General features: G+C 59.5%; 1 protein-coding gene and 1 non-coding gene across 9 annotated transcripts in view; both read right to left on the reverse strand.

The window, feature by feature from the left end:
- The window catches only part of COL7A1 (collagen type VII alpha 1 chain), a 34,888-nt gene extending 10,008 nt beyond the window's left edge, over positions 1-24,880 (reverse strand). For 2 of the 8 annotated variants that reach the window (XR_008547257.2, XM_054681826.2), the window contains exons 1-80: positions 21,212-21,347; positions 21,019-21,104; positions 20,312-20,492; positions 19,481-19,640; positions 19,300-19,393; positions 19,046-19,207; positions 18,719-18,882; positions 18,514-18,643; positions 18,295-18,411; positions 18,045-18,191; positions 17,841-17,957; positions 17,616-17,765; positions 17,407-17,535; positions 16,616-16,759; positions 16,402-16,527; positions 16,156-16,299; positions 15,543-15,662; positions 15,271-15,414; positions 14,814-14,939; positions 14,586-14,732; positions 14,227-14,349; positions 13,738-13,884; positions 13,365-13,499; positions 13,135-13,281; positions 12,917-13,053; positions 12,508-12,634; positions 12,277-12,423; positions 12,019-12,191; positions 11,885-11,920; positions 11,775-11,801; positions 11,635-11,679; positions 11,502-11,564; positions 10,981-11,061; positions 10,855-10,890; positions 10,678-10,713; positions 10,429-10,500; positions 10,242-10,319; positions 9,979-10,005; positions 9,844-9,897; positions 9,662-9,724; positions 9,500-9,559; positions 9,337-9,372; positions 9,075-9,119; positions 8,961-8,996; positions 8,557-8,601; positions 8,426-8,461; positions 8,271-8,306; positions 7,859-7,891; positions 7,654-7,707; positions 7,521-7,580; positions 7,396-7,431; positions 7,208-7,288; positions 7,070-7,105; positions 6,830-6,874; positions 6,529-6,600; positions 6,248-6,292; positions 5,979-6,005; positions 5,733-5,762; positions 5,536-5,616; positions 5,428-5,463; positions 5,317-5,352; positions 5,145-5,225; positions 4,867-4,902; positions 4,401-4,463; positions 4,269-4,313; positions 2,940-2,975; positions 2,832-2,867; positions 2,624-2,719; positions 2,470-2,505; positions 2,348-2,383; positions 2,197-2,244; positions 1,815-1,850; positions 1,574-1,696; positions 1,287-1,487; positions 1,155-1,190; positions 1,012-1,074; positions 745-813; positions 625-669; positions 432-494; positions 206-250 (exon numbers count right to left, since the gene is read on the reverse strand). Coding sequence is in view for 5 of the 8 variants with exons in the window: in XM_054681826.2 (XP_054537801.1) it covers positions 206-250; positions 432-494; positions 625-669; positions 745-813; positions 1,012-1,074; positions 1,155-1,190; positions 1,287-1,487; positions 1,574-1,696; positions 1,815-1,850; positions 2,197-2,244; positions 2,348-2,383; positions 2,470-2,505; positions 2,624-2,719; positions 2,832-2,867; positions 2,940-2,975; positions 4,269-4,313; positions 4,401-4,463; positions 4,867-4,902; positions 5,145-5,225; positions 5,317-5,352; positions 5,428-5,463; positions 5,536-5,616; positions 5,733-5,762; positions 5,979-6,005; positions 6,248-6,292; positions 6,529-6,600; positions 6,830-6,874; positions 7,070-7,105; positions 7,208-7,288; positions 7,396-7,431; positions 7,521-7,580; positions 7,654-7,707; positions 7,859-7,891; positions 8,271-8,306; positions 8,426-8,461; positions 8,557-8,601; positions 8,961-8,996; positions 9,075-9,119; positions 9,337-9,372; positions 9,500-9,559; positions 9,662-9,724; positions 9,844-9,897; positions 9,979-10,005; positions 10,242-10,319; positions 10,429-10,500; positions 10,678-10,713; positions 10,855-10,890; positions 10,981-11,061; positions 11,502-11,564; positions 11,635-11,679; positions 11,775-11,801; positions 11,885-11,920; positions 12,019-12,191; positions 12,277-12,423; positions 12,508-12,634; positions 12,917-13,053; positions 13,135-13,281; positions 13,365-13,499; positions 13,738-13,884; positions 14,227-14,349; positions 14,586-14,732; positions 14,814-14,939; positions 15,271-15,414; positions 15,543-15,662; positions 16,156-16,299; positions 16,402-16,527; positions 16,616-16,759; positions 17,407-17,535; positions 17,616-17,765; positions 17,841-17,957; positions 18,045-18,191; positions 18,295-18,411; positions 18,514-18,643; positions 18,719-18,882; positions 19,046-19,207; positions 19,300-19,393; positions 19,481-19,640; positions 20,312-20,492; positions 21,019-21,103 (6,501 nt within the window). In the remaining 3 variants the exon portion in view is untranslated. Of the gene's footprint in view, positions 1-205; positions 251-431; positions 495-624; positions 670-744; positions 814-1,011; positions 1,075-1,154; positions 1,191-1,286; positions 1,488-1,573; positions 1,697-1,814; positions 1,851-2,196; positions 2,245-2,347; positions 2,384-2,469; positions 2,506-2,623; positions 2,720-2,831; positions 2,868-2,939; positions 2,976-4,268; positions 4,314-4,400; positions 4,464-4,866; positions 4,903-5,144; positions 5,226-5,316; positions 5,353-5,427; positions 5,464-5,535; positions 5,617-5,732; positions 5,763-5,978; positions 6,006-6,247; positions 6,293-6,528; positions 6,601-6,829; positions 6,875-7,069; positions 7,106-7,207; positions 7,289-7,395; positions 7,432-7,520; positions 7,581-7,653; positions 7,708-7,858; positions 7,892-8,270; positions 8,307-8,425; positions 8,462-8,556; positions 8,602-8,960; positions 8,997-9,074; positions 9,120-9,336; positions 9,373-9,499; positions 9,560-9,661; positions 9,725-9,843; positions 9,898-9,978; positions 10,006-10,241; positions 10,320-10,428; positions 10,501-10,677; positions 10,714-10,854; positions 10,891-10,980; positions 11,062-11,501; positions 11,565-11,634; positions 11,680-11,774; positions 11,802-11,884; positions 11,921-12,018; positions 12,192-12,276; positions 12,424-12,507; positions 12,635-12,916; positions 13,054-13,134; positions 13,282-13,364; positions 13,500-13,737; positions 13,885-14,226; positions 14,350-14,585; positions 14,733-14,813; positions 14,940-15,270; positions 15,415-15,542; positions 15,663-16,155; positions 16,300-16,401; positions 16,528-16,615; positions 16,760-17,406; positions 17,536-17,615; positions 17,766-17,840; positions 17,958-18,044; positions 18,192-18,294; positions 18,412-18,513; positions 18,644-18,718; positions 18,883-19,045; positions 19,208-19,299; positions 19,394-19,480; positions 19,641-20,311; positions 20,493-21,018; positions 21,105-21,211; positions 21,348-21,601 lie in introns of those variants that run through there. The other 6 variants (XM_054681822.2, XR_008547255.2, XR_008547256.2 and 3 more) reach the window with 6 other exon arrangements.
- MIR711 (microRNA mir-711) lies at positions 4,850-4,925 on the reverse strand. The gene has a single exon (NR_036043.1). It is a non-coding gene; the product is annotated as a microRNA mir-711 (primary transcript).
- Positions 24,881-24,920: the final 40 nt, after the last annotated feature.

The following is a 24,920-nucleotide window of genomic DNA, read 5'->3' on the forward strand; positions in this document are numbered from 1 at the left end:
CCACATACAACCACACACAGACACAGGCACACACAGGCACACACAGACAGGCACACACAGACACAGGCACACACAAGCAGGCACACACAGGCACACAGACACAGGTACACACAAACACACACACACAGACATGCACACACACAGCAGCAGCAGCACCTAGCGGAGGGTCCGGAGCCTGGGGCCAGGTGCTTCAGCCACCACTCACCGGCTTCCCTTCAGGCCCAGCCACACCACGCTCTCCTGGTAGACCCTGCAGAGAACAGGTTTAAGGCCTTAGTTTCCCAGTTCCAACTTCCCCTCCACCCACCATCCCCCTAGACAGAGTCAGGACCCAGACAGTCCCAGGCAGTACAGACCCCAGCCCTGCACACAGGACAATACATGTGAGAGCCACCTTCTTGCACATGTGTGGCTGTTGGGCAAGGACTTACCGGGTTGCCGTCCTGACCCCTCGGTCCAGGCTCTCCCCGGTCTCCTTTGATGCCTGGCACACCCTGAAGGCAGAGTGTCTGTCGTGCCCTGAGCCCCCAGTCCCTGCCACGTGCCCAGGTGCATATGCACACCACCTCTAGTGTGGCCCCAGAAAGGAGGGGGACTCTATGGAAGGGTGGAGAGAGGCCTCACCCTGTCTCCTTTGGGACCTTGGTCACCATCGCTGCCCGGCTCCCCCTGTGGGGATGAGATGTCAAGTCAGTCCCTAGTGCCATGGCAGAGGGTGGCCCCGAGCTGATTCCACACACTGACCTTAGCACCCTTGAGTCCAGGGGGTCCCTGTTCTCCAGAGAGTCCAGGACCTGGCTCATCCACAGACACCTACAAACACAAGGTCACAGGGGAGAGATGTCTCTGTCATAGAGGCATGGGGGGGTCATCACAGATCTCAGGATCACAGAGGGTTATAGGGTCAGAAATTCCAGGGTTATGGCACACACTACCATATTTCTGGGGACCAAGCTAAGGGTGGCTTCCTGGTCACTAGTCACAGGACTAAGGCAGGGATGGGGTGATCACCTTGGGGCCAGGGGGTCCGGGGGGCCCAGGGGTTCCAGGGAGTCCAGGAGGGCCATCTCTGCCCTGCAGGAAACAAGAAAATGGGGTGGCAGCCCCAGCACAGCCTCCAGACAGCCTGCCCCACAAAGCCCATCGCAGCCCACCTGTTCTCCACGTTCTCCTTTCTCTCCCCGTTCTCCCTGAAATGCAAATAGCGGGTGAGGGCCAAGCCCATGGGGGGTCCCACCCCTCCCAACCCCTCTTCCCTCACTCTCCTGGCCAGCCTCCAGCCTCACCCTCTCTCCTGGCCTTCCTGCCTCTCCCACACCCCCAGCCCTGCCTGGGAGCCCGGGAATACCAGGCTTTCCAGGCTCCCCGGCAAGGCCGGAAGGTCCGGGGGGGCCCCTCTCCCCAAGGGCCAGACCAGGTGGCCCCTGAGGGCCAGGGTCTCCACGGTCGCCCTTCAGCCCGCGTTCTCCAGGAAAGCCGATGGGGCCCTGCAGGAGTGGAAGAGAGAATGCTGGTGGCTGTACAGCTACACCCCACTCCACGGGGCACAACCCACTGAGCCACTTCTGCTCACCTCCTTGCCTGGGGGGCCCTGTTCGCCTGAGTCCCCCTTGGGGCCTCGACGCCGTTCGGGCACAGGCAGGAAGCTACCAGAGCTCTCATCCCAGGTCTCCACGATCTCCCGCAGGGCAGACGCCTGAGGGACAGCGAGAGGTCAGAGGAGCGGGGTGCGTCGCCGCAGCCCCTATGCCTGTGGGCACCACTAGCCCCAAGGGCCCCCACTTGTCCCTACCCCCAGCCCCTAAACAACCCACCTTGATGCCAGCAGTTTCCAGCAACCGATCCACATTCTGGGGACAAAGTCTGGGTGAAGGGCTGCCCATGACAGAGAAGCTCCTGCCTTCTGCCCCACACGGCCTCAGGAAAGCACCTTCACACCCTTTTCCCTAGGCCTCTTGCCCAGAGCACCCTTTAGCACTTGGTTGAGGCATGGCTGGAGACCCCTGGGAGCCCCTTTCTGGTGTGTCCCCACTGCCCAAGTTCCCTTGAGTGTGGGCTACAAGAACCCCAATGGGGCAGGGCACTGAACACACAGCACAGAACCTATGGAGCCTCATGGCAAGGGGAAGGGGATGGCAAGGTGGCCCCAATGGGCATGCAAAACAGAGTCAAGGGGACATCCCAAGCCTGGCTCACCGGCACACTTCCAGGCTCTCCTCGCAGGCCACGCTCTCCAGGGAGGCCCTGGAGAGATGAAGACAAACTGCTAGGAACCAGCCTATGGGCGTGCATGTGCACATGTGGGTGCTGTGGCTACCTGGGCATGTGGAAAAGGTGGGGGCCTCACCTGCTCCCCTTTGGATCCAGTCTCCCCACGGTCACCCTGAAAACAAGAATGACCAGGTGGGGAAATGGCCCCCAGCCTGGTCAGCCCCCTCACCACGCCCCCTACCCAACATCCGCACTCACCTTGGGGCCCGTGCCTCCTGGGACACCAGGAAAACCCTGAGATACGGCAGAACACAAAGGGGTCACAAAGGCCCATGGCTTCCCAGGAGGGTTGCCCATTGAAACATCATGGCTTCTAATGCTCTAAAGTCCCAGAATGACCCAGGACACTCACCTGGCCAGGAGGGCCCACTGGCCCTGGGAGGCCTGGAGGCCCCTGGGGTCCAAGGATACCAGGAGCTCCACGCTCACCCTTGGGGCCATCACGACCCTGTGAAGGATGCAGCCAGCATCAGCACCCTGAGACCTCAGAAAAGAGTGGAGTCATATTCCCCCAGAGTCAGGGTCAGGGGTCAGAGGTTGCAGAAAACTCCAATACTCACTTCTCTCCCAGAGGCGCCTGAATCTCCTTTCTCTCCCTAAGGAAGACAAGGATGCTTCAGGCATGGCTCCAAGCAGAGACCAGAGAGACCCCAGGTGGGGGACTTTACCTTCCTCCCGTCTTCTCCAGGGTCCCCAGGTTCTCCCTGTGGGCAGAGGACTCACATCAGTGCAAACATTCACTGGTGTCTGGCTGCAAGACACTACCTTGCTAGATTTCAGATGACTGTGACTGTATTTCTGTGCCTGTAGCTCCATGGTTGTGTGTGTCTTGGAGCATGGCCTGTGGCCGTCTGAGTGAGCTGCTACATGTCTAAGGGTGTGCCTGCATAGGCCTGCTCACCCCAACAGGCAACTGCACACATGTCCTTTGACTCTGGCTCTCTAGAGGTAGCTCCACATTTATGCATCTCTGGGTTGGTGATCGTCCACATGTCCTGGGTGTGTGCATATCCATGTGTGTCTTAGTACATGTACCCATGGGTCTGTGTGTCCTGGTCTGTTTGCACATCTTGGCCCATGTCTGCATATGGGCATGGGCTTATACATGTCTCCAAAGAGCATGGGCTTATACATGCCTTGAGAGCCATGTGTCTTGGCATCTGTCTGCAACTCTTGTGTGTAGCTCAATGTGTATGACCATAAGCGTGTGGGTGACCATATAAAGTCATGGGCCAGCATGTCCTAGCACATGTCACAGGTCAGAGCCATCCATGTGTGTCTCACCATGTCTCAACACAGGTCCACATACGGTCTTGGGTCCATGTCTTAGCACATGAGTCTGGGTGGAAGTGTCTGGGTATCAACATGTCTCTAAGTGCCCCAAATGTGGCTACACACCAGTGTGTTTGTGCCTGTCAACCTGTCTGTGGCTCTTCACCTGTGCCTATGGCTGTGGGTTATCTGGGCATGTGTCAGCCCATCCTGGCATAAATTGGCCCATTCACCTAACTCCCTATGTGTCTGTGAGGCTGCCTGTGTGTGCATATAGAACTATGTTTCCAGGCCTGGCGCAATGGCTCACGCCTGTAATCCCAGCACTTTAGGAGGCCGAGGCGGGCGGATCACCTGAGGTCAGTTTGTGATCAGCCTGACCAACATGGAGAAACCCCATCTCTACTAAAAATACAAAATTAGCCAGGCATGGTGGCGCATGCCTGTAATCCCAGTTACTCAGGAGGTTGAGGCAGGAGAATCACTTGAACCCGGGAGTCGAAGGTTGCAGTGAGCTGAGATCGTGCCACTGCACTCCAACCTGGGCAACAAGAGCGAAACTCCATCTCAAAAAAAAAAAAACTATGTTTCTGGATGCATCTGTATGTCTGGGCCAGGATGCATGTGTCTACACGTGTGCCTCATGTGTTGCTACAGATCTTGGCTGTGTAGGTGTGCTGGCGTTTCTTGGCAGGTTTCGCCGCAGCTGCCCTGGACACACTCACGTTTTTTCCATTCAGGCCAGGTTTGCCATCCTCGCCTGGCTTTCCCTGTGGGAACAGATCACTGGTTGGATGTCGGGGATCAGGTGAGGGTAGTAAGGGGGAAAAGGGGGTAACATGAAAGTCTGGTCTCACCGGTAATCCAGGGGGACCAGAGGGGCCAGAGAGGCCCTGTTCTCCACGGAGGCCTGGAAGCCCCTGGAAAAAGTCTTTGTTAAGATTTATAGGGCCTCTGAGATATCCCTTGGGGCACACCCCATGGACTAAGAGGACCCCCAAAAGATCTCCCTCCAGGGTAGAGACCCCCAGGACTGAGAGGTCCCATTGAGATCCCTCAGGCACAGATCCCATGGATGGGGGCCCCTGCTGAGACTCCCAAGGGAAGAACCCCCAGGACTTGGAGGGCCTATGAAGACCCCCAAGGCAAAGAAGGTCAGAAAGGGGGATTCTACTAAAACCTGTGTGCCAGGGACTGAGACCCTCCCAAAGGCAAGGCTGAACCGACCCCCAACCAACTCTCTCGGATGCTGTGACTATGATGATCTGGTCGGAGCTCACGCAGCCCCGAGCCCCCTCTGTCCCAGCATCTCCCCTCACTTACGTCTCTCCCTGGGTCCCCAGCTTTGCCTGCAGCACCCTGAGGAGAGACTCAAAGTCAGTTCATCATGGTCATGGGGTCAGGGGCTCTAGTCCCTGTGAGCCTAAGGCCTGCATGGCAAGAACATGACCCACCCAGGCAGGGCTCTGGGAGAAGACACAGACAACAGGTCTCGCCCTAGAGCTCGTCAAGGCCAAGACCAACCAATGAGGCTGGGGTCTAGGGTCCTCATGTGAAGGGGTAGGGGAAGGGGACAACCAGGCAGGACTACCAAGACTCACATTCGGCCCAGAGGGCCCAGGGGCTCCTGGTTTCCCATCCAGTCCGCTCCGGCCATCCAGCCCAGGGGGACCCCGGTCACCCTGTGGAAAATAGAGTGGTAAGAGGCCACCAAGGCTGAGGTGGATTTGATAACCCAGGCTCATGTCCTAAGAAACCCCCACACCCTCTCACCTTTTCTCCTGCTGGGCCTCGGACACCTGGGTCCCCCTGGAGGGAACAGGGTCAGATAAGAGGTGAGGGTAAGATGGGGACTTGGCAGACGGGGCAAAGTGCATCACTCACCTGTGGGCCTGGGGGTCCCCGAAGCCCTTCAATGCCCTGAGGATAGGGGAGGAAGAAATCAGAGCAGGCCCTCCCATGCCTGCACCCCCCAGGACCAATCATACTCACCCTTTCCCCAGGGGCTCCAGGGAGGCCAGGATCACCCTTGGGCCCTCGAGGACCCTCTTGTCCGCGGTCCCCAGGCTCTCCCTGTGGCAGAGATAAGCTTGCTGAGGAACAGCCTTGAAGCCAAGCCATGCCCAAGGTAGAACCTGCTGGGAGGGGCACTGGGGTCTTTCTTACCCTCCACCCACAGACCCTAATACCTTCTCTCTGGCTCCAGGTCCTGTGTCTACCTGTGGGGGGAATGACCAGTGAGAAGAATGGCTCAACAAGGGGAAGAGGAGTTGGCGAGGGGATACAGGGTCTGTGAGGGGCTCCAGGGATCCGTGGAGGTTTCAGAGGGACAGTGGGGGAAGTGGGAGTTAGTGGAAGGAATGAGGGGACATGATGTGGAGCCAAAGGGGCAAGTGAGAACAATGACAGAGGACCAGACCCAGCGCAGCCCTTACCAGCCGTCCCGGGGGTCCTGGGGGACCCTGGGAAAGGAAATGATTATAGTCAATAGGAGCCCTCAGGTCCCAGGCCATGGCTCTGGTTTGCCCCAGGCTCAACTCTGCCCCCAAGTTACCCGAAGCACCCCAATGCCAGCCCCCAGCAGGCATGGGTGGCCATCCATGCTTCCCACCTGGACCTCCAGACCCCTTGTGTGAAGGCACACTGGCAGCAGCGCCAGGGGACCCTCCATCCCTTCTGAGCCCAGGACACCAGCCCTACTCACCGGCTCCCCACGGTCACCCTTGGGTCCAGATGATCCAGGGCTGCCCTGCAGAAAGGCAGGGGTCAGGGCCACTCAAGGTAGGCAGCAGTTTGGGAGAGCTTTGGAAGCACCTTGAGGACTCATGGGAATGTTGGTTGCCTTCAGATGCGTGTGTGCAGGGGTCAAAGGAAGTGAAGATTGGGAGGGTTTAGCATTACAGGGTTGGGGGGTAGGATCAGGTATTGGGAATTGGCTGGTTGGAGGGTTAAGGTTGGGGTGAGGAGTCATAGGCTGGGACTCACATTTCGTCCATCCTCTCCAGGATCTCCCTGGTCTCCCTTTTCACCCACAGGCCCCCGAACTCCAGGTGCCCCCTAAGAAGAGCAGCTGGCCTGAGACAGACCGTCCCAATATTTTGCAGGTGCCCCTATGACCCGCTACACTGCCCCAGGTTCCCCATTACTCCAAAATCCACATCAGAGGTTCCCATCACCCCATGCCTCCCTGCAGGGCCTCCCATCACCCCTTACCCCCCTCAGCCTTTCCTATCACCTTCATGCCCACCTCCCATCACCCCTGTTACTTCTCTCTGCCAAGACTCACCCGAAGGCCACGCTCGCCTGCTTTTCCAGGCAAACCCGGGTCACCCTGGTGATAGAGAGAAAAGTCATACTGCACAGGGCAGTCAGGATCTAACTCACTCAGGGAGAGGGGACAGAGAAGGGTCTGAGCAGCAGCTGGACAGGAGGCAGGGAGTGGATGGATGAACTGGTGGAGCACCAGCCTACTGGGATCCTAGTTCAAGGGTAAAGGATCAGAAACCACAGTGGGAAGGAGTCTCACCGGAGGACCCTCGTCACCTTTCTCTCCAACTTCACCCTGTGAAACATGAGAGTCAGCCCTGGTTCCAAGAACCCCCATGATGCTGGCAACAGCCCTACTCCCTTACCCGCCGTGACTCCCCCGACTCCAGCCTCTTACATCTCGTCCTCGGGGGCCAACAGGTCCTGGGGGGCCAGGCCGCCCAGGGTCTCCCTTCTCTCCAGGAGGCCCTGAGTCACCCTGTGGAGGAGGCAAGAGGGAGGTGATGCAGGACGCTCGAAGTAAGCAGTTCTCAAGGGGAGGGGACCCCAGAAGCCTTGAGGTTGCCCAGGGTAATGGGTACTCACTGGGGGTCCTGCTCTGCCAGTAAGGCCAATGGGACCCTGAAGGGGACAGAAGGGGGGCAGGACTTAGTCAGGGTCCCACCACCTCATCTCCCTCTGTCACACTCCCCATTCCCACATTGATTCACCCGGTCTCCAGGGTCTCCCTTGGGGCCAGGGTCTCCAGGAAGAACCAAGCCGGGTGGGCCCTGTGGATGGAAGGATAAGAAGTCAGGAAGACAACCTTCACCAACTGCCCCCTAAACACTTCGCTTCACTTACCCGTTCCCCTTGGACTCCGGTAGCTCCTCTGGGCCCAGCGGGCCCCACATCTCCCTGGAGGTGACAAAGACCATCAGTGCTAGTCCCAGGCTCCAGTTAACCCCCTGACCCAGCAAGTCCTGTGACCCCCCAAGTCCCATAGATAGGCCCTATGACCTAGACCTCAACCCTGTAGAAACCTCCCCTTGCCCCATACCAGGCTTACCTTTTCTCCTTTGGGTCCAGCAACAGCAGGTCCCTGAAAACAAACAGGAAAGATACAGCTTGGCCCTGCCTTGGGGTTGTATGACCAAAGTCTTCATTGGAATGGAGGTCACATGGAATTGGAAGTCATACAGCTCAGTCCCCGCCCAGAAGTTACAGGGTCACCGCTGACAGCAGGGAAGGGGTTATACAAAATGGACTGACACGAAGAGCTCATGACCTGCATGGCGGTCTTGGGGTCACAGGATCATAGCCAAGAGTCTGGGGGCAGGTTCTAGCAGAAGGAGAGCCGCAGAGCTCCCAGCCTGCTCACGGGCCCAGCACTGTGGAATCACAGCCCAGATAGTGTTCTATAGGAGGGTCACTGCTCAAGGGCTGTGCTGTGCTCAGAGCGCCATCCTCCCGTCACTCACCACCACTGCAGGGTCCCCAGGGCGACCAGGCTCCCCCTGTGGAGAGAGGATAGGAGCAGGGACAGGTCAGGGAGTCACCTAGGAGCCCAAAATCCCAGTGTCCCACCTGCCACATCCCTAGTACCAGACAGTGCAACCCCCAGCCGAGGACCCACCTTCTCTCCTTGGCGGCCAGTGGGTCCTGGTGGCCCCTGAATGTAGAGAAAGTGTGAGCCCAGGAGGGGAAGGGAAAGGGGAGGGGCACACAAAAGTCCCACTCCTGGTCCCACCACAGTCACAGACTCACTTCAGGACCCTTGGCTCCAGGACGTCCAGCAACCCCTGGCAGCCCCTGGAGGAGAGGAAGGGAAGAGCTGTGCAGGTGGGTGGGGATGGGGGATATGGACAGACAGGGCTAGAGGCTGGGGTGGGGGCTGGAGAGGGGTCAGGGAAGATTGGGATTTAGGTTGGCAGGGGTAAGACTTGGCAGGAGAACAGAGACCAGGTCAGTGAAAATCAAGGTCAGTTCAGCAGGGTCAGAGGTTCAAAGCCAGGTCCCTGGGGCTGAGGGTTAGAGCCTGTATCAGCAGGGATAAGTGGTCATTGAGGAGGGGTGAGGAGCAGGGGTAGCAGGGGTCAAGGGCAAGAAGTCAGAACCAGAAAGGGCACAGCCAGGTCAGCTGGTATGAGCATTGCAGCCAGTGGGTTTACCCGGGATCCCGCTGGGCCTGGGGGTCCACGTTCGCCCTGATGGAACAGAAGAGGTCAGAGCTGAGTTGGGCCCAGATCCTCCAGGGCCCTTGGCACCCCCCAGGTTGCACTTACCTTCTCTCCAGCCTCACCCAGGGGCCCTGGAAAGCCCCGGTCACCCTGAAGAGAGAGGGTGAGAGAAAGACAGAGAGAGGGTTGGTGGTGGGGCTTGAACGTCAAACCCCAGACAAGGGGTCCCAAACTCCAACCACCCCCTCCAAAACCACAACCTCTGACCTGGAGGGAACTCTTATCTCCTTATCTTCCAGCCTCCCCTAACACCATGGGGAGCCCAGAGTAGCTCCCCTCACACCTGAATCCCCCAACTGGTACTCACTTTGGGGCCAATAGCTCCAGGAGGTCCCCGTGGGCCCTGGAAGGGATGAATTTGGGGGTTCAGAGATTTGGGTTTGGGCATGAGGATGGAGCAGTGGTTGATGATTGAGGTAGGGGCTGGAGCTGTGCCCACCATATTCAGAATCCCTGGCCCCTCCACTCACCTGCTCACCCGGAGACCCAGGTTGTCCTGGGAGGCCTGGAGCTCCATCCTCAGAGTCACCCTGAAGGAGAAACACACGGGTGGGAAGACCGAAGGGAGGCCCTGACCCCAGCATGCAGCCTCCCACCCCAGAACTGGGACATCATCAAGTCAGCCTTCCTACTTTTTCTCCTTTCTTTCCAGGGGGGCCAACGGGGCCTTGGGGTCCAGGGCTTCCGGGAAGACCCTAGGAAGAAGTGAGTAAAAATATGAGCCAAGAACTATGAAGCCCAGCACCCAACCACTGCCCCAGGAGAGACCCACACCCCTGAGCAGGGCCCCCAGCAGAGCCTCAAGGCCCCTCACCGGCAGCCCAGGCTCCCCAGGAGCAATGCCACCTTCACCTGGTCCAGGGGGACCCTGGGAGAGAACAGCAGGTCAGGGAATGAACAGGGGAATCAGACTCCAAGCCACCCCTAGCACAACCTGTCCCTCACTTACCCGCTCCCCACGATCGCCTTTGTCACCCTAGAAAACAGATGACGACCCCATGACCCTGGGCCACACCTCACTCCCAAAGATACCAGGAGGGATGAGGGTCATGGGGTCCAATTGGATTTCAAGGATTTTGGGAGAACTGAGGCGTCATGGTGAGGATGGGGGTAATCAAAGGGTCACAAGGGCCAGAGTAACTGGTAGGGGTTATGTGGGTTCAAATGGGGTCACCAGGTCTCTGCATCACATGGCACTCATGAGGCTGTCACCTTCATGGCTGTTCCAGGAAGCCCTGGGGGGCCACGGGGTCCTGGGTCCCCCAATGGTCCACGAGGTCCAGGGGGGCCCTGATGGAGGAGACAAAGTATAAGGTGCAACCCCACAGACCTCACTCTCGCCCCCCTCGTGTTGGTCCCCCCACTACACATCACTTGCCTCCACATACCCTGCACTTACCGATGGTCCAGGGTCCCCTTTCCGCCCAGGAAGCCCAGGTCCTTCACCTCCGATGACTTGTCCGGGAGCCCCCTGTAAGGACAGAGAGCAGTGGGCAGGATTCAGGCTATAGGGGCCTTGAGCTGGAAGAAGCCCCTAGACATGTCCAGCTATTCCTATTCGCGCCTTAGGCCCTGCACAGGGTCTGGTGTGGGGCAGTCCTGCTCCTCCCTGGGACATCCTGGCCGCCTCCCTTCCCCCTTCACCTACCGGCTCCCCCTTTGGGCCTCGAGGTCCTTGCTCTCCCTGAGGACGAAACAGAGCAGAGGGTGGTGCTTGGGCTCAGGCGAATGTCAACGTGGGCACTGCACCACCACCCCCAGGCTCCCACCCTGTGGAAGAACCCTGGGAAGACACTTAGAGAGCAAAGAAGGGAAGGCACCTTACCGGGTCCCCACGAGGGCCAGGCAACCCTGGAGAGCCCTGCAAATGGAGGCCAGAGGCAGAACAGTCGGAGCCACCCCACCCACTCAGGCAGCGCCCACCCTGACCTGCAGGACAAGGCTTGCTCACCTTTAGGCCAGGGGCTCCAGGGGTCCCAGGATTCCCGGGGCGGCCAGGGCTGCCTGGACGCCCATCTGCTCCAGGGAAGCCCTGAGGAGGTGAAGAGGTCAGGACAGGAAGGGACCCTCCCCCAAGGCCCCTGGTTTGCTGGAGGGGCCTCACCCCATCAACAAGGGGTCGCCTACCCCACTGACCCCCAAGTGTTATTGGGGGTGGAACAGTGAGGCAGAGAAATGGCCCCTCAGAGCTTCACAGAGCCCAATTCCAGGCACAAGGGCAGTGACAAGGCAGAGGGCTTCCCTGCCTCTGGGACTTGGAGCTGCTGCTCAGGCTCTGCAGGGGGGCTAGAGGCCCCACTGGCCCTTCTATTTCAGAGTGTCCCCCAAAGTCTCTGTGGTGGTTTATAACCTCCAGCTGGGCTTCTAGGAATTCCCGATGATTCTAACTCTGCTTCTTCCTTCTCTCTTGTAAAAACCCTGAGAAAGCTTTGAGGAGTGCCTCAGAGAAACCTCGATGGTCTCCACACTCACCCTCTCGCCCTTGGCAGTGGCACTTCCAGGGGGCCCCTGGGGGCCGGGAGCACCGGTCCTGCCCTGAAAGAAGACAGCAGTTAGGTGGGGATAAGCCAGTCAGGGTGCAGGGACAGATGTGGGGGACACTCACCGGGAGGCCAGGGTCGCCAGGAGGCCCAACTTGTCCTCTCAGGCCCTAGGAAGGGTAATCAGTGAGACCTGTGCTGCCAACCTCTCCTGCCCCACTGACACCCAACCCATTCTCTATTCCCCACCCGCAGGGGCACTCACCATCTCTCCAGGTTCCCCCTTCTGGCCCTGGGGAAAGACATGTCAGATGTGGGTCAGAGTGGCTAGCCCCAGGTGCAGCCTCTGTTCACCTCTCGATGAGGGACTCTTACCTTTGGACAATACACTGGGCAGGGCTCTGGCCGGGGCTGCGGACATAGGGTCTCTTTGAGGTTGAACATTTCTACCAAGAACCCCCAGACCCCTTATATTCTACCACCCAGTCCCCCAGAGGCCTCTTCCAAACCTGAGTAGTGAAGGATGCCTGACACAGGGCTGTGGCCAGACCACTGACTGCCTGGTCCAGGCTTGGCCCATCATCCACGGCGAAGAAGGTCTGGACAGAGTCCATACCCGGTGCCAAGCGACGCAGCTGCTCTGGGTCCGCTCCAGCCATTCCCAACATCACCACATTAAGCCCTAAGGTGGGGTCCAGTGGCTGCATGATAGCCTTTTCAGGGCCACCCCTATTCCCAGACCCCTTCCCCATCAGCCTACTCCTTACCAGCAGCCTGGGCCTCACGGATGGGGCTGAATATGTCACCTCTCAAGGGTTCATCCACTAGCAGAACCATCACCCCTGGTACGTGCTGGCGGCGCCCAGGAGCATCTGGTGCCAACATGTATCTGTGAGCTGTGACCACGGCTGTGCCTGGAAGGAAGGACATGTCAGAACCCCGGGGCACCAAGTTCCCAGTGGATAGCCCCAGGGGTCCATGCCTGCTGCAGTCCTCACCCAGGTTGTTCCCACTTGGGTCCATGTAGGGCATGTCACGGATCCTTTGCAAGATAATGCCAAGGTCATGGGAGCCATTCAGTGGGAACAGTGGGGAGGGCCGATGACTGTAAGACAGCAGGCCAACCTGGGGTGGAAGGAAACACAGAGCCTGAGGAGGATGACAGAGCAGGGATGGGGGTGCACAGAGCCTGGAGAAACACATCAGGGTGTGTGTGACCAAACCCTATCTATTAGGGAGTCAGCAGTGATGGCAGGATAGGGAGCCAGGCAGTAGGTGAGGTCTGGAGCCTGTGGGAGAGCTGGGAGAATGCCTGAACCTATTGGGTGGTCAGGAGATGGTAACTGGTATGGAGCCTGGGTGGGGGGCCTCAGGGAGAGGTAGAATCTGGCTGCCCCAGGGCCAAACCTGAACTGCCTGTGGCCCAAGAGGCCCAAGTGCCAACACCAGACGCTCCAGGACCCTCCTCGTAGCCTCCGCACGGTGAGCATTGTCTTGAGTGGCATGTGGTAGGAACACCACATCCGCCAGGCCACGGGGGCACACTGTAGGAAGGGGAACAAGTTACTGAAGCGGGCAGCCCACCCAGACACACCTTTCTGCCCTTCCCACTATGCCCACTATACCTGGCGTCTGTGTGACAGATGCCTCAGGACCCCGCACACCATCCAGGACAGGCGTCAGGGAGAAGATGTAAGAGACGCCAGGCTCTAGCCCTGTCACCCGCTGGGAGCTTGAGATCCCTGGAAGTGTCTGCGGGGACCCAGGCACTTCTGCAGGAGACAGAACTTGATTAAAAAGCTGTCTCCACAGAGCCCCAACTGCCAGCCCACCCAAATCCTGGCCTCCCCCTCACCCTGGCCAGGGCCTCTGAGTGGCCACCAGGATAGGATGTAGCTGGATGCCCTGGACACTGGAGTCCAGGCCAAAGTCACCGAGTCGATCGAGGTGTCCACCACACGTAGTTCAATGCTTGGAACACGAGGTGACTCTGAAGGAGGAATGAAAGATCGAGGATCAGAGGCTGAGTCCTGAGAACCCAGAAGGGAGAGATCTGAGATCCTGGGTCCGGTCTGTCTTATTGAAGCATCATGGGAGGTCATGCTGGGGTCACCCAGGGTCAGAGGGTGAGGGGTAGGGGTACAGGAGGAGTCACTCAGAGTCAGGGTGCAGGAAGTCAGGGTGGGTCATCAGCAGGGGAGGAGCACGCCAAGGTGAGGCAGGCTTACCAGTGCGCGCAGTCACCTCTGCAGAGGGCCCTTCTCCAGCCGGCCCTAGGACACTCAGCCTCACGCGGTACTGTGTCGCTGGCTCCAGCCCATCCAGGTGATAGCTGCTGAGCTCGGGCCCCAGGACCCGGGACTGTTCCTGGCCACCTGGGGCAGGCGTGAGGGTGGGGGCCAAAAGCATGTGGGATAGTGACACCTGGGGGCATTAAAGGGCCTGCCCACTTCACTGGCTCTGTTAACTGGGTCCACCCTCCTGACTGATCTTCCTCATCCTCACTGACCCTGCCCACTTTACGGACCCTGCCAGACTGACCCTCCATGAACTCATTGATCCCACCCACTTCATTGATTGATCTTACCTACTGTCACGGATCCCGCAGACCCCCAGTGACAGACCCCGCCCACCATCACTGTCCTCGCTTACCTTGCGGAGTCTGCCACAGCCCTGCCCCCACTGGTCCCTAACCTCCTCCTGGGGACACCTCTCACCCTCAGGTTGCCAGTGCAGAAGGAAGCCCTGTGCTCTGGGCACCGGCTCCCAGCGCAGCCTCAGCGAGTGCTCCCCGCGCTGCACCACGTGAAGCGTCCCCAGGGCTGGCGGAGCCTCAGGCGCTGGAGAGAAAGCTCAGGAATCAGGGAGGCTCTGCCCCATGGCCCCTGCACCAATCCCAGGCCCACCCTAGCACACGCACCCCGCCCAGCCTCTCAGACCCCTCTCCCTCCTCTCAGACCCTGCCCCCAAAGGCTCACTACCAATCCTGGTCCTTTCTCCAATCCAGAGCACAAGCCCGGATCCCCAAACCATCCACACCACCCATCCAAAGCTCTCCAGCGCATGCTCTGCCTACGCGTGGTGACAACAATGGAGACAGGTGTGCCCTCGCGGTCCCCGACAAGTGCAGTCACTCGCACTGAGTAGCTGACTCCACCTTCGAGACCCCGGATCTCTGCAGAGTCTGTGTTTCCTGGGAGTATCTGGTGTCTCATGGGGCCGCCTGGCCAGGTGGGCATACAGCAATGGTTAGGGGTGAGCAGTCCCAGCCAGGAAGGACAGGGGTGGCGTCAGGGAGCCATACCTTCACTCCGGCCCCAGGCCAGTCTGTAAGCTGTGGCTCCAGTGACCCCTACCCAGGTGATCCGTAGAACATCGCTGGAAGCATTGAGGATCTGCAGCCTCGACACACGACCCACAGGCTCAGGGGCTGGGGACAGAGGCAAGGTAAGGGGTCCTGGTAGAGAACAGAGAGGCAGTGCAGGACTGGTTGACGCAGGGGTGATCTGAAAGTCAGTGTGAGGTTAGTGTGGACAGGTCACTTTAGGCAGCCCTGAGAAGGAGGAGGTCAGTGCCTTGGGGTGGGCAGTGTGGGGCCACCAGGAGGTCACCGTGGGTGGACACTTAATCAGTGTGGGGTGGGTCAGTGTGGACAGGACAGTCACTGAGCAGGGGCGTGGAGGCAGCTGGGCAATCAGGAACACACAGCAGGGCAGGGTAGCTAATGCGGTGTGGCTAGTAGCTGGCCAGGGTCCACTCACCAGTCCTCACAACCACAGAGGCAGGGGGCCCATCCATGCCAGCCACATGGGCCCTCACATGCACTGTATACTCAGTATCTGGCTCCAGTCCATCCAGCTCAGCCACCGTGGCCTCCCCAGAAACCAACTGGGATTTCTCTGGGCCTGGGGGCAGAGATGGAGGCAGCTCCAGGGCTAGCAAACTCTGTGCCCCAGAGCCCCACCTGGACCCCCAATAAACCCCCAGCCCCCATTCCACCCTGACCTGCCCCCTCCCAAACCCCAGTCCCCACCGTGGGCTGAGTGCCAGGAAACCCTGTATCCTGTGGCGCCAGGAACCCTGGTCCAGGTAATGGTGACAGATGAGCTGCCGGCCTGAGTCACATGGACTGTCCTCACTGGGCCCAGTGGGTCTAGTGGGGAGAGGCAATGGGGAGTCTGCTGGAGCAGGCAGGAAGGAGTGGGGCTATCTGATAGGGGAAGACGATGGGAGTCTAACAGGAGACGGGAATTTGATAGAGGAGATGGTGAATAGGTCCAGTGGAGGAGTGGGGAGGTGGAGGTTTTAGGAAGCAGTGAGCGGGTCTGATGGAGGAGAAAGTGTAAATCTCAGAGGAGATTTGGGTCCAGCAAAAAAGGATGGGGGTCTGAGGGTTGAAGTGGTGGATATTTGAGGGCAAAGGCTGTGGGAGTCTTAGGAGAGAAGCGGAGGAATCTGAATACGGGGAGGGCTTAAGGGGAGACAGCTGAAACTGAAGAGGAAGCAGCGTCTCTGAGGGAGGAGGGAGTGGGAATCTGAAGGGGGAGGCAGGAGTTCTGGGGAGAAGCAAGGGTCTGCAACGGAAGGCATGGGGGTCTGAAAGAGCAATGGAGGCAGAGAGCCAAGGGACGGGGGCAGGGCCTGACCCGTTCGAGCCACGATGACTGCAGCAGGGCCCTCCTCTCTGCCTCGCAGTACCGACACAGCCACCTGGTAGGTGGTTCCAGGCTGCAGCCCTGTGATGTCTGTGGCAGTAGAGTCTGGGGGCAGTGTCTGGCTGGACTCCGGACCTGAGGTCAGAGGGAAATGCTGGCATGGCTCCTGCCTGTCCCCTCTGGCCCCCATACCCTCATTGGTCCCTTCGGCAGTCCCCCCACACACCCCACACTGACCACTGCCTGTGCTCCAGCTAATCCGAAATCCACTGGCTCCAGGGACAGGTCCCCAGGCCACCCTCACTCGCGTTGCATCTGACACCACAACCCGCAGCCCTGGAACAGCAAGTGGAGTTTCCGGCTCTAGGAGTTACAGACAGAAGTCAGAAGTCAGAACCAGGACCAGAGTGAGGCAGGCAGCTGTCCTCCACAAGCCTCCTGCAGTACTCACCCCGGCGGACAGTGAGGACACTGGCACTGCCCTCACGGGGACCCACTCGAGCAGACACCCGCACAGTGTAGCTAAGCCCAGCCTGAACGTCATCCAAGTCGAATGCTGTCTGACTCCCAGGAAGCACCAGGGTCCGCTCAACCCCTAAGAGAGAAGTCAGGGTAGGTGGGGAGGGATCAGAAAGAGACAGGGATGTGGGACGATGGCAGTGATGGACAGGGACGCAGAGTGAGAAGGGCCATGGGGGTGGGGATGTGGGGTTGTGGGGACCAGAGAGCTGGGATATGGCTGAAAAAAGTGAGTGCAAGACAAGGACATAGGATGAAAGGGGCCAGTGATGGTCAGGGACACTGGAGGACAGGAGTTCATGGGATCTTAGCATGTAGGATGACAGGAGTCAGTGGACTGCAGTGAGAACTGATGAGCCATTGACAGACACTGATGTGGGATGGCAGAGGTCAGTGCTGGATGGGGACATGCAATGAGAGGTTGGTGTACAGTGGTCACCACTAGGGTAACAGAAAGACAGGTAATTGAGCTTGTGGCTGTGCAGAGGTGAAAGCCGTGGATGGGGTGTGGGGCAGGGAGGAGATTGGTTGGGGTAGGGTAGGGGCAGACACACCCTGTTGACAGTTCAGGGCTCAGTGCCATCTTGGGAAGCAGATGGATAAGGAGACAGGGAGGAGACTATAGGGACCCAGGTGTGGAAGGAGAGGGCTGGAGGTACACTCAGACCCCTCAGGCTGGAACTTCAGTGTGTGTGGTGGGGGTGCTGGCTGCGTCCACCTCACCCTGGGTGCTGCGCACAATGATGCGGTACTGGGTGGCACCAGGGACTGGGCTCCAGGACACTCGCACCCGCTGCCCAGGCAGCTCGGTGGCTTGCAGGTCTGTTACAGGGCTCACAGGCAGCTCTGGTCCTGTTGGAGAGCACAGCATAGAGGCAGCCTGGGGCTCCGACACCTCCCCCACTCACTGGCCCAGCCCACAGAGCCCTCACCAGTGGGAACCACAGTTGCAGGAGTGGCCACCTCGCGGCCCTCCAGCAGAGTGTAGAGTGTGAGGCGGTACTCAGTGCCCGGCTGCAGCCCATCCAACTGGTAGCGGGTCACATCAGAGGGCAGCACCACCTTCTGCGGTGGCTCCAAGCCTGCAAGATGACAGGGTCAGACCAGCAGAGGCCATGCCCTGACCCTTGCCTGTCCATCCCTTCCCCCGCACTGACCAGTCTCACGCCGCCATTCCAACCGGTAGCCACGGGCCTCAGGCACCAAGTTCCAGGAAAGGAGGATGGATGTGGGGCCCAGGATGACCGGGCGCAGGGTCTGCTCAACAGAAGCGTCTGCCCAGGGCACATGGGATGTCAGTGGCCTCCGGGCCTTGCCCTGCCTGCCCGTCCCAGCCTGAAGAAAGTGCCCAGCCTTCTCACCAGTGCGAGCCGTCAGGGAAGTGGCGGGCCCCACACTGCGGCCAAATAGGGTGCTCACGGTCACCTCATAGTCCATGCCAGGCTCCAAGTCACGCAGCAACACTGAACCCTGCCCAGGGCCCAGCTCCTGCTGCTGTGTGGGCCCACCTGCATGGGGGGACACCAAGGGGCCAGTGGGCCTTGCAGACTCAGGACTCTACAGCCTTGTCTGAGGCGCGGGGACTCCCCTCAGCCCACATCTCTCACTCACCACTGAGGACCCGCCATGTCACACGGTAGCCAGTGGCACCTGGCACACTCCGCCAGGCCACCAGGAGGCTGTGGGCTGTGGTATTCTGGATGGTCAGTTCCGGCCCTTCTAGGGCAGCTGGGGGAGAGTCCCACCAGGGATTCATGGAGTCAGGAGTGGGAGGGGGTACTGGGGTCGGGGGTTAGGTGAATGGGGTCAGAGGCTGGCAGAATTGCTCACTGGTCCGAGCTGTCCCGCTCACGGCCTCCCCGATGCTGTTGGCGTAGAGGGCAATCACAGTCACTTGGTACTCGGTCAGTGGCCGGAGACCCTGCAGCCGCACACTGGTCTCACCAGCTGGGACGTTCACCTGCCCAGGGCAAGAGGTCACTTTATCTTGCCCAGCCAAGTCCCCAGCCACCACCTATCACTCCTGACATCCTACCTCCTGCCGCTCACTCGGCAGTGGCTGTCCCAGCCCCGTCAGAGGAGTGTACTGGACCTTGTAGCCAGTCACAGGGCCACTGGCCGCTGTCCACTGTACTCTCAAGGATTGGCTGCTTGGCTCAGACAGCACCAGGTCTCGTGGAGCAGAGGTCGAGTCATCCGCTGGGAATGTGGGATCAGGGGATCAGGCAGGAAGATTGGGGTGGGCATGTATGATGCAGAGTTGGGGTCGGGGTCAGGAGCACATAGGATGGAATCAGCACTGCCAAGTGGGGATTGGGGTCCGGGGTCTAGGTCAGGGTACACTGTGTGGGCAGGAACTCACGAGGTCGGGTCACAGGCACGCCACCAGCAGTCGTGCACACTCTCCGGGAAACAAGGGGCAGTAGTGTCCTCAAGATGCTGAAGTCATTGACGAAGAAGAAGAAGTCACTGGTGGGCTGTGAGGCAACTCGCTTCAGCTCCTCAGGGTCAGCATTCTTGATCCCTGAAGTGACGACCAATCAGGACTCAGTCACCCACATGCTCTCTGACTGCCCCCACCCCCCAGCTGACCTGTCACTCCTGCTCGGTCCTTACCCACAGCAAATAGCTTGACCCCCTGCCCCTTCAGCCTTTGGGCAGCTGTGTCCACCAGGTCCTGGGACTTCCCGTCTGTGATCAGGATGCAGACCTGGGACAGGTGCAGGGGTCAAATCACGGTTCCCCTGGACACTTCATTTGGGGTCATCTTGGGAGGCATGGTAGGGGTAGGGATCACCTTGGGGACACCAGGTCGGGCCAGCTGGGGCAGGAAGACATGGTCAGCCACATGGAGAATTGCAGCCCCTGTGCGAGTGTTGCCCCCCTTGTAGCTGAGCTCACGGATGGCGCGGATCACATCACCCCCAGAGCCAAATGCATCCAGGCCGAACTCTGTCCTGTTGGAGAGTAGGGGTGGCAACAGGCTAGGACTCAGGATCTCTTCTGGCCCTGGCCTTGAGGAGGCCTCTAGGGTGAGGGTTACGGGTATCAGGCTCTCTTGAGGGGTCCCTTCGTTCTGTCATTCTCCACACCCACTTGCCTCTGGAACCCCCAGGTTAACAAACTCCCCAGGGGCTCCTTTGTGCACCATCTGCAGCTGGGCCTGGGCAGACCTGAAGGAGCCCTTAGGGGCTCACAGTCTGTGGGGAACAAGATGCTGCTTAATTAAATAATTGCAGGAGGAGGGGTCCAGATGTAGGAAAGTGGATGCTGGCCAGATGGAGCACCTCTGGTGAATGGCTGCAGGGGTTAGAGGGCTAGAACGTGGAGAATCCAACAGGCGTGGGGGCCCCCTCCTGGGCTCCCCATCTCCAGATCAGAAAACACAGCCTCACTGTCTTGCACCTTCCTGTCTTGCAGTAGTCTGGAGGTGCCTCAGGGCACGAAGGTTCTACCTAGGGAATCCTTACCTCTGTCTCCAGAGGAGGTCCTGGCTAGGGGGTCTCTAGGTTCCCCAAAACTTGTTTCTGCAAAGACCCGGCCTGGGGTTTCCAGGGTCTCCTCCCTCTCTGGGGAAGGAGTCTTGGTGGGGATCTCGTGGTCCCCAGCCCCCAGGGCCCCTACTCACCGTGGGTCATCGCTGTACTGCACTGTGGCAAAGCGCACACCCTGTGCACTGGCTGCTCCAGAGAAAGGCAGCACCAGCCCTTCGAGAAAGCTGCGGACCTCGCGGAAATTGCTGCGGCCAATGGATGAGGAGCCATCCAGTAAGAACACAATGTCAGCGGCGTAAAGGCGCGTGCAGGTCACTGGGGCAGGCAGGAGAGATTAGGGCCTCTTCTGGGAGGCCAACCACCCGCCTACCCGCACGGTGGCCTCACTGGGACTTGGGATGGTGGGGAGAGTAGGCCTCATCTTATGCAAACCAGGGCCGAGTCGGCCTGAGCCTGAGGGCCTTGGAGGGAGTTGAGCTCGGTGGGTCCCAGAGCAGACTCCCGCGGAGGGTTGGGGGTGCGCGGGGGAGGGAGAGTCGCCAGCACGGGTGTGGACTTGGGACTGAGGTCAGCCTCTAGGGGCCGGCGTGGATTGGCATAAGGCAGGGGACCCCGCACGCATCCAGGGAGCCAGAATTTGGGTCGGAACAGGATAGGAGGCGGTTTAGGGAACCCAGCACCGATCGCGGAGGGTTCGGGGAGTCCCAGAATTAGGAGGAATCCGCGGGGCGTCGTGGAGTTGGCTGGGTTGTGGGCGGGGGGTGTTGGGGATGAAGGCCGAGTGGAGCGGAGGGTGGCACGGTGCAGTGCCCCGGGCCGGGTCCTCCCTTGCGGTGCCCACCTCTCTCCCTGTGCTGGGCTCGCACTCGGGGCGCCTCTGCCAGGATCCCGGCGCAGAGCGCGGCCACCAGAAGCCGCAGCGTCATCCTAGGCAGTAAAAGCCGTCAGCTAGGACCCCCGCCTCTGTCCCTTGCTCCCCCGTGGCCTTGGCAGGTCCGAGCCCAGCGCCCCTCCAGCCCGAGTCCTGGTCTTGCCTGCGCGTCCGCCCGCTCCCGCCGCCGCCGCTGCAGTCTCTGGGGCAGAGCAGAGCAAAGTCCCTGATCTCGGGGGGCGGAGCGGCAGGCGGGAACCCAGGCACCCGCCCTCACCCATATCCCTGAGAGGTCGCCGCCCCCCCCCTCCCCCAGGCAAACGATATGACGCACTTAACTATAAACCCCCCGACCCCCCGTGGCTTCTGGGAATTTCCCAGAAGGTTCTGCATGGGCAGATGCTGAGGGAGTACCCCCAACTCCATCTAAGGTCACAGGTCTTGGCTGCTTTAGGTCAATCACAGTGACCAGGCTGAGGAGTGGACAGGTTCCTGCAGAGCCACAAGGCAGCAGTGCCGTGGGGGGTGGGGGCTGCAGTTGGGGATGACTCACCCCCAATCCGGTGGGGGTGCCCAGACAAGCCCTCAGGCCATGGGTCCCGCCGGCCACTCCTGTGATTCAGCCATCTGTCTGGTGGGCCTCCTGGGCTCCATCCGGATCTCCTTGACAGGCAAGAAGCCCTGGCAAATGAGTGACTCTGGGCCGGTCTTAGGGAAACCAAGGTCCCCTTGGCCTGGATCCAAGTAACTCACCCCCTCTTTGTAGGGGATAAGCCGGAAGGAGGAGAGAACCTGTGTCATGCTTATGCATACATCCCAGTGTCCCACATCCCCTACCATGTCACAGGCAGATGCAATCCAGCTGTGCCTGCAGGGATGGGGCCGCCCATCTGTGGAGGGCGGGACCACCCACAGTGACAGCTCATCTCTCAGGAATCCAGCCCTCCATGCCCCAGGCCAGGTCCCCCTACCTACATGTCCTCACCCACAGGCATCCTCTCCTTCCATCTACTTTTCTTGTAGGTCCCTGCCACCCATCTCCCCCACCAGGCCAAGGTCCCCTTGGGCCCCTTCCTCCTTTCCTCACTGCCCTCGTGGTACCTGTAGCTTCCAGCTTCATAACTGCCCCCTACCTTACTCCTGTCCCCTTACCCAGGCTGACTTCACACCCTCCCCCAGCTTCGCTTCTGAGGCTGTGGACAGTCCTCCAACACACACCAGGCCAGGGCCACTGTCCGAAGGAGGTGGGGCTCTGTATATGCGTATCTCTCCATTAGATGGGTGACACTAAGGCAGAGAAGCACCGCTAAGAAGGGCAGGCCCCCATCTGGGTCCTGCTCCCCCTTTTTTTCCTGCTAATCCTGAATAACTCTGGGCACCCCAGAAAGCACATCTATACTCACCAAGGCTGCTGGGACCCTTCTAATATGCCCGGCCCCACAGCCTCCCCTGGGATCCACAGGGAGATATGGGGACAGCACTGGCTGGACTCCTGCACAGCCCGAGGACTCTTGGTGTGGCCAGAGCTGGAGGCAGTGAAGACCATCCATGCTGCCTGCTTTCCTATTGCCCAAGGAAGGCTGGGGCTCTATCCCTTATTACTGACCCCCCAAACTATCCTAGGGCATAGTGCTGTGACCCCATGGGGCCTATAACCTTATTCCAAGGTCAGGGTCTCCTCAGCCATGTCCCAGGACCCCCCATCCCTGCAAGGTGTGCTCCAAGTGGGGGGCTGCAGAGAACCAGGTATGTTATCACACAGGCAGCCCCTTCCCCCTAAGACTGTCACCTCCTCCCGTGCAGCCAGGGCGGGCAAGAGCAGGCCAGTGGCATGGACAGTACGGTACAGACATATGTGCACACGTGGGCCAGTCTTAGGGGAGACAGGAGGCCCAGCTGGGAGGGTGGGTGCTCAGGCAAACCTCATCAGAATTGAGGTGCCTCCAAAAGAAAGGACAAGCTGCTGTGAGAGGGTCTCTCAAAGGGTGCTGGGAGAGGCTGTTGAGAAGGTAGGAGTAAGGTTGGAATGACTCCACGTCTGGAGCTTCTATGAGACTCACGAGCAGGAGTGTGGCCCTCTGAAGCCCCATCTCTGGCCTCCTGGGAGGCACACAGCCTAGGGCACAGCCCGAGGCCAGTGCCTACCTGCAACCCCATCAGGGCGGTGGAGCCCCCAGAGCACATCCTTCTCCCTCCCAAGCTTCCCTGAACATTTCCTTCCCTGGCCTCAGTCACTACCTCACCCCATCTGTTTCCAACCAGGGCCTCTTTATCAGGTCCCAGCCCCACACATCCCACTGTACCCTGGACACCACCAAACTCCTCACTGGACTATGGAAGATTACCCTCCTCCAACCCACTCGTGCCTCTGCGTCTCCCAGCCCTGCTGGGAATGTAGTTCTGTGTCCCCTACAGCTGGCTCCAGTTCGTGTGGCCATGACCTCTGTTCTGCCACAGCACAGCTCACCAAGACTGATACAGAAATATGGCCTGAGAGTCCTCATGCTGAATCTCAACTCTGATCAAGTCACTTCTCTTCACAGTAACCTCCAACACACCTCCCCAGCATGGCTCCAGGGTAAAGACCAGAGTCCCTGGCTTGGTATGCAAGGTCCCTTAGAACCAGACCACTCCTAGCAACTCAAGCTCTCGTGTCCAGCACACCTGTAGCCTCTAAGGGCCAGGCTGGGCTTAGAAATGAAGCCCCATCCTCCAGGAGCTCAAACTTGGCAACAGACTTGGCACTTGTTCCCCTGCCTGGGTGTTGCACCTCCATGAGCACCCAGGGTTGGGCCTGTCAGGGTTCTGCGCTGCCCAGCATCTTCTCTCCAGCCGTTCACAAAGTAGAATGATCTGCGCAATGCCCCAGTCCCGGGCCGTAGAAGGTGCTTAACAAATGTCTCCGAATTGGCAACGTATGGCAACCAATGGTGAGGGAAAGGCAGTGGGGCAGGGTGATAGTGATACAAGGGTTCCTTGGGCTACTTCCAAGCTAGGATGCTGGGGGGACTTCTGAACAGCCCTCTTCTAAAAGACCTTGTCCCAGCACCCTGCTTGTGACTGCCAGGCAGCGACTTCCTCAAAGGAAAATTGGGCCCCTCGCTTTCAACTTCCCCCTGGGATCCCAGAGAACCTGACTGTGGAAGCACTGCGGGGTGCAGGAGGAGCAGCCTACCTGCGCACCCACCATGGGGACCAGAGCCGAAAGAGATAATAGAGGGACTAGGTACCTAAGAGCTGTACCAGGTCCTGGCTGCCTCAGGAAAATGGGGAGGGGATTGTCAGGCCAGCAGCTCTGGACTTGCCTGGGACAGATGTAGTAGAGGGAGGGGGCTCGGGCCCCACTGAGCTCAGGGCTATTCTTGGAGCCTGAGTCAGCGGAGGCAAAGGATTCCTGCCCTGCTTGTCCAGGCAGCAGTTAGAAACCAAATGAGAACACTATGCCCCAGGCTATCCTCCTCCCAGAATGCAGAGTAAACACACACAAGAGGCATCCTTGGAGACAACCCTTGGCCCCTTCTGGTCCACCAGGGACCACCAGGGGGTGACTTGGCACAAGGTCCACAGTGAGGGGTTTCCCACCTGAGCCTGCAGGGATTGCAGGCTGGGACTCCTACAGGGGCAAAGGCTGGGTTTACACTTCCTATGGACTCCCACAGCCCAATCTTGGGACCAGCTGGCTGAGGAACTCCCCTAAGTGGCTGAGTGGAAACATCTGGGCTCAGCTCCCTGCAGGCATCAAAGACTTCCGGCCTCAGCTGCAACCCCCACGCTTGCCCCTGGCTGAGGACACATCAGCCTGTGGGAAGGCAGGAGGATCCAGGAGCCACAGAACTAGAGGGAAGTCCTTGCTCCCCATCTACTGCCCCATG

The sequence above is a fragment of the Pan troglodytes genome, chromosome 2 (assembly GCF_028858775.2).
Source record: "Pan troglodytes isolate AG18354 chromosome 2, NHGRI_mPanTro3-v2.0_pri, whole genome shotgun sequence".
NCBI lineage: Eukaryota > Metazoa > Chordata > Mammalia > Primates > Hominidae > Pan > Pan troglodytes.